General features: G+C 44.9%; 1 protein-coding gene across 1 annotated transcript; it reads right to left on the bottom strand.

Annotated features, from left to right (window-relative positions):
- Window positions 1-527: 527 nt before the first annotated feature.
- On the bottom strand, window positions 528-4,003 carry LOC134038104 (piggyBac transposable element-derived protein 4-like). The gene is made up of 3 exons (XM_062483715.1): window positions 3,893-4,003; window positions 1,121-1,383; window positions 528-1,020 (listed from the first exon to the last, which is right to left on the bottom strand). Exons 1-3 carry the CDS (start codon window positions 4,001-4,003, stop codon window positions 528-530), a joined length of 867 nt encoding a protein of 288 aa, XP_062339699.1.
- Between the last annotated feature and the right edge of the window lie 2,183 nt (window positions 4,004-6,186).

Here is a 6,186-nt window from a genome sequence, read left to right as displayed (position 1 = left end):
AATAAAGTCTTACTTACTTACTTACTTACATGTATGTATGTAGCTAACTATAACACTTTATTGGCATGTTCTGTGATGTAATTAACCCACCTGTGTCACTGATGCATTCGCCTCAGGCTCCTCCATGTTCAATGACTCCAGAGAACTTTGCGCCCCATTATTGAATGGTCGGTGATCAGCATTCTGATTGGCTACTCAACAAGCAATGTGCTGATAGGACACCTTTTTGACCCGATTTTGACACGGCAAAAGATTTGTAGGAGCAGAACATGATTAGCAGGAGCAGAAACCGATTAGCAGGAGCAGAACAAGATTTGCAGGAGAAGAATGAGATTGGCAGGAGCAGAACGAGATTTGCAGGAGCAGAAAACGATTTGCAGGAGCAGAAAAAGATTTGCAGGAGCAGAAAAAGATTTGCATCCGTAAAAAAAGTGTTTGTCAAAAATAAATTGCATAATACAACACTTTTTTACGGATGCAAAACATTTTCTGCTCCTGCAAATCTTTTTCTGCTCCTGAAAATCTTTTTATGCTCCTGAAAATCTTTTTCTGCGACTGCGAATCGTTTTCTGCGACTGCAAATTATTATTGACCCCAATTTGACTCCATACCGAGGGCCCTTTCGAGCTGCTCGAGGAAAAACCTCCTCTTGTTGCGCTTACGCGGTATCCAGTTGGGGTTGACCTCCATATCACAAAGGCATCGTAGGAGGAGACGTCAACGATGTTGCTGAAGATGACGAGGAGCCAGCGGGCCGTCTTCCTTTTACAGCTGTAGGCCGTGATGACCTTATCCAGATTGTCGACACCTCCTTTGTTGCGGTTGTAGTCTAGGACGATGGTCGGTTTGCCGTCGTTTCTGTCACTGATTTCAGCGTCTGTGTGGCGTGTGCTCATGAGTAAAACATTCTTATTTTCCTTCGCAAGGTAGGAAACCAGAGTAGTGGTGGGAGTGAAGGCAAACTGCAACGACAGCACCCGTCGCGTCTTCGTTGTCAGCAGCTCGGACGGGAGCTCGGCCCTGTTCTTTCGCACGGTGCCAACCATGGTCATGTTTCTTGTCGCCATGAGCTCTCGTCCGAGTTCGTAAGAGGTGAAGAAATTGTCACACGTGACATTGCGATCCTTCAGGCCCTCTCACATCGAGCACGACGCGCATCCCCTGGTTCCTCTCCGGGACTCCGTCCATCTGCTTCCCGGTGTAGACTTGCATCTTCCAAGCGTAGCTTGATTTTGCATCGCACGCGACCCATGACTTGATGCCGTATTTCGCCGGTTTGCTTGGCATGTACTGCTTGAAAGGACACCGTCCTCTGAACGCGAGCAGTTGTTCATCCACGGTCACTTCGGGCCCTGGGTCGTAGAGGCGTGGTAATCTCTCTACCTACATATCCCAGACCTCTCTTATCGCCGCCAACTTGTCCGTTCGCGCGTCTCGCCGCTCGTGTCCCACGGTCGTCAAATCGTATCGACGTCGAATAGGTGTAGAAGAGTTTCAGCTGCATGGTAGTGCGGAAAATTGCTCTGCCGCTTTGCGCGTCCCATAGACTGGCGGCCGCTTTCATTTGTCTCCCGCCGTTCCTACCTTATCAATTTAATCTAGGTCAACATCGCCCGTCTGATTCCGAGGGCTTCCACACGGCCGCTTGGCAGAGGGGTCCGGCTGCGGTTTTCTCTGACGCCAGGCCAATTCTCCCGCCGAGAGGGATCGCCAATCGTCGAATCGTAAAAGGCCGCTCGCGCGCATGGACCAAAAATAAAGTGGACGAGACAAGGTCGGCGACACGCGTCGATTTCATTTGTCTCCCTTCGTTCCGACCTTATCAATTTAATTTAGGTCAACGTCGTAGCCGTCTGCTTCCGAGGCCTGCGACGACATCTCTAGACCGTGGGTTTGGCAGAGAGGTCCGGCTGCGGTTTCTCCGACGCCTGGCAAATTCTCCCGCCGAGAGGGGTCGCTGATTGTCGAATCGTAAAGGCGTCATTAGACTCAGGGGAGATGTTGGAGGCGTGGATCCAACCTCGTCAAGTTGTGAGAGCTCAATGACGCCTACCTAATTCGACCGCCGTAATTGACCTATCGCTAAGCCCCGCCCCCCTTAGTTACTGTTGCTAACTCGGACAAGCTATCGCAGCTGACTAGAGTTTTAGCCGTCAAAAGGGACTTCATTATGCAATGAATGGAGGGATACGTACATCATTTAAAAGTAGATATGGTGGATGACAAACTTAAATTGGAGGCGAGAATTTACAGATCTCAATGCAAGAGGGAGAAGCTTCATCTCACGGTCATTCACGATATCCTGAATCGTGGATATCCAATGCTTGGCAATACCAGTATTGTTGATGCACCGCAGGGTTAGATTAGCTACATTAATTTACCTTCAGTTAATTGAACTAATCTGGAAAGGCACTGAGATGTAAACCTACGTTTATTAGTTTATTTACTAGCATTACCCTGTCCCTGACAGGGCAGTGTCCTAACTTTCTAGCTAGTGAATAGCTAGCCAAACGTTATACGTAGCTATAACGTTAACGTTAGATAGTTTTAACCAGAGATAACTTGCCTAAGCCTAGCATAACATCAGTGGTGAAAGTAAGCCGGTACTGTCAATGCCAATAATGTGATGACATCCTTGTTTATCTTCGTTACGTTGAGTTGACTGTGTGGTCTGCACAGCTTTATCCACCGGAGACATTTGTCCCTCTTGTTTTGGTTTGGGAAATGGGATAAAATATACCCCATTGCCCATCCTCTCACGATACCTCGTATCAGTGTTGCATCTACCCCATGCACATCGTTTGACCATTGTTTTACACTTAAATTACAACAAACCCGATAAAACAAGAGAAGAATCCCTTTTCCTAATGCTACTCTATGGAGTTGTAAACTGAAGATGTCCGAGTGCAGCTGTTACTAAACTGCCATTGGCCCGTTTGCGTTCGAGGGGCGGGGCGTAGCGATAGGTCAATTGACAACGCAGACACTGCGGTGGGTCACAACGACCCGCGGACAGCTCCACCTAGTGTTAACTAGTGATATAACCAAGGGGTAGGTATAGTTATCGCAACACGACGGTGGGTCACAATGACCCGAAGGTAGCACAAGGGTTAAGGGCTTAAGAAGGCTCTTAAGAAGGGTTCTACTAAGAAGGAGCGCTAAGATAGGGGTGTTTCCCAGACGCGTTCTTAACTGCCTTCTTAAAATCCCGCCAAAGAAGCTTCTTAAGAAGCTCTTAGAGGGAGCTGCCCACCGCCGTGGTGCTGAAACTAAGTCAATCGATGCCAGGAAAATCGATCACCCACCACTTTATCAGCGCATAAATCACACAAAACACCCTGTTTCTCTTCTTTTTTTAAAATAAACTACTTTTCCTTTTCAACCATGTGTTCTGTGGATCATTTTGCGTCATTTCCTAGCTTTCAAGCCCTATAGCCTACATGATAGTTGGTATGGGTTGTGTGATGGTAGTGGGTTTAATGTTGGGAGTAGGGGGGTGGCACCCTATGTTGAAGGCAGCGTAATGTTTCCTCCCAATCCAGCACGGATCCACCAGGGAGGGATTGTGGATTGGGATCAATGTGCCATCCACGACACCAATCACCCGGGGGATCCCATTTACATTTTAGTCATTTTTTTAAATTTTATCCCAGCCATGGCATGAAATCCACGGTGGACCTGGCGGACCTCGTCCCGTATGGTGGGCATTCTGATGTGTGTCTGGGCATGGCGCAGGAGGATCGGTGTCACGGCTGCCACACTCCGTGAAACCGATGCCTTGCTGAGGCCGGTGCCGTCCCCAACCACCTCCAGGAAGCTCCGCGCTGCCGCAGCGCGGCCAGGAGCTGCACCTTCGGGCTGAGGGCAAAATTGCATTGGGTTGCCCTCTGACGAGGCGTTGGATCTCCACACGGGGAAGCCGGTACTTGGACTGGACAGCCTGGTCCGACAGCACATCAAGTGGGGAGAAGTGCTGACGCACATAGGCATTTATGTAAACCATCTGGCTTCACGCACGGCGACGCTGTTGGTTAGCACCATGGCTGCTGTATTGCAGCCATGGTGTCTCACATGCGTGGACTTTATATAGACTAGCAGGTGGAGCCTCTCTTGATGAGGTTCCAGCCGAGTTCAATTACACCTGTCAGTTTCCCTGGTATCTGTGAAATACCACAGGGTTGTTGATGTTTTTATAGCTAATGCACTCTTAAAACGAATGTGTTAGAAATCAACACAATGTTTGTGTAATGATGATTTTAACAAATATTGTGTTAAATCGCAGCATCTCTGGGGTTTTTGGGTACACAGATGTCCAACATAACATTGTGTAAATAAATTGGCCAATCAAATCACTAGATCCGTCACGCGCTCCCTCGCCTCAGTTTGAAATGAGCTTGAGACAAACGGCTGCAGCAGTTTGGTCTTCTCTTCATTGAGGTAAGTTCAGTAAAGTAAAGGTTATAATATTTATATCTTTTGTTAAAAGAAAATAATATCACGTATGAGTTTTACTGCGGGACTGTGCCAGGTGTAGCTAACATAAGAAAACAATGTTCGTTTTATGTTAGCGAACTCAGGAACGTTGACTTAGTTAGCCTAAATATGCCAACACAAACGGTTAGCGTTAGCTACTTTTGCTAAGCATCAAGAGAAAATATGTGAAAACAACTTTCCGAATTTCCCGTTTATTTTCCCGATAATAGCAAGGGGTGTAAAACATAACACGTTGTAACTAACGTGTATAATAGTTAGCCAATGGCACTAAAACAGCAATCACATATTCCTGGCTAGCTAGTCTAAAGTTAGCAAGTTGCCTTTTTTGTGGCGCTTGTATGTTCACCTCAGTCTAGCGAAGCACAAGCTTCGCGCCGTTTTAGCCAAATGTACTGTAAAGGTAAAGCTACCTAGGGTTACCTAGTTAGTTTGAAAATGCATATTCAACTGGCATATCATTAGCAGTACATAGCTTCAGTCTTGAATTCGATTTACTTATTTTCTTATTTGTTAGTGTATTCTCGGAGGTGATCAACACCCTACAGTAGGCTAGGTACGATAGCATCCCTTGGTTTTACGCTTCTGTAAAAACAACTGCTAGTTAAATTAATGCGTAAGAACATGAATAATGTTCGTGTGAAACCATATTCATAATTTTTCTTTCATGTTTACAGTAAAATGATGGATTCTCCAAAATCCCTCACTGCTGTGTTCTTGGATGGGCAAGAAATCTGCAAAAAGACACACACTGTCAGGACCGCCAAGGAAGTCATTGATGCCAGTACATCATTATTGCCTTGCCAAGCAGAAATGATTAGAATTCTTAAATTCTGCTCTGACTTCAATGAATATGTGGACACTGATGTGAACAGTCATATTGAACATTTGGATAAATTCCAAATTCAATTCAAGTCAGTTAAGTCAGACATACATGACACTGCTGGTAGCTGTAGCACAGACACGCAGGTATGTATACTGTGGTATTTAAAGATACTACATAATAAATATGCTCAATCCCATTCTATCCTAACTATTCAATGTTAGTTTTATTAATTTGTTGCATGTGAGTTACAGGACATTAATTGCAAAGCAGTAATGTCAGCATTGCTTTTTAACACCTCTTTCTAATTCCTAAAAATTTTAGTGTACTACCATGCCTCTGAATTCTGTGGCTGTACTGAATCCGGATGCTGATTTGACTAATCATATTGAGGTAAGTTGTGAGAAGTTGGTGTCTACCGGGGCTAGAATTATTTTTTTATTTTTTACATAATTACATTTAATTATTGATGATTATGTTTCAGATGGCAAGTTCTTGAGTTTTGACTGAAGTTTATTTAGAGCATAACTGATTTTGTTTAAACTGTTTTTGGCTTGGTATGTTAATTTAGTGTTCAAGATCAGCTAATGATCTTGATCCAGAGAATTTCAAAAGTCATCTCCGACAGAAAGACCCCCGGATTTTGGCGTTCTATCAGGAGAACGGGACTCTTACTGAGAAATGGAGAAGGATATTGGTAACGACTGCTGTTAGCTACCTTGTTGAAAAAAGGGGATTGTAAGTACATTTTCTTCATGGACTGATTTTATTTGCGGGTAGGGGCTTAATTGTTAATAACCAAATTGTGTTCTCTTTTATCCTTTTCATGGTGCTTTATTTCAGTTACCCAGTAAGTGCTGATAAACAACTTC

This window comes from Osmerus eperlanus, chromosome 17, assembly GCF_963692335.1.
Source record: "Osmerus eperlanus chromosome 17, fOsmEpe2.1, whole genome shotgun sequence".
NCBI classification, from domain to species: Eukaryota; Metazoa; Chordata; class Actinopteri; order Osmeriformes; family Osmeridae; genus Osmerus; species Osmerus eperlanus.
Note: the sequence above shows the minus strand (reverse complement) of the source record. Positions and strands in the feature narration are given on the sequence as shown.

Excerpts from the sequence above, each read along its gene's own strand:
- LOC134038104 (XM_062483715.1), bottom strand. The coding sequence starts at position 4,003 with ATGGTTTACATAAATGCCTATGTGCGTCAGCACTTCTCCCCACTTGAT. Across the intron at positions 1,384-3,892 it reads GTGTGGAGATCCAACGCCTC|GTAGAGAGATTACCACGCCT; the intron begins GTCAGAGGGCAA and ends TGGGATATGTAG. Across the intron at positions 1,021-1,120 it reads GTGAGAGGGCCTGAAGGATC|GGCCGAGCTCCCGTCCGAGC; the intron begins GCAATGTCACGT and ends GCGAAAGAACAG.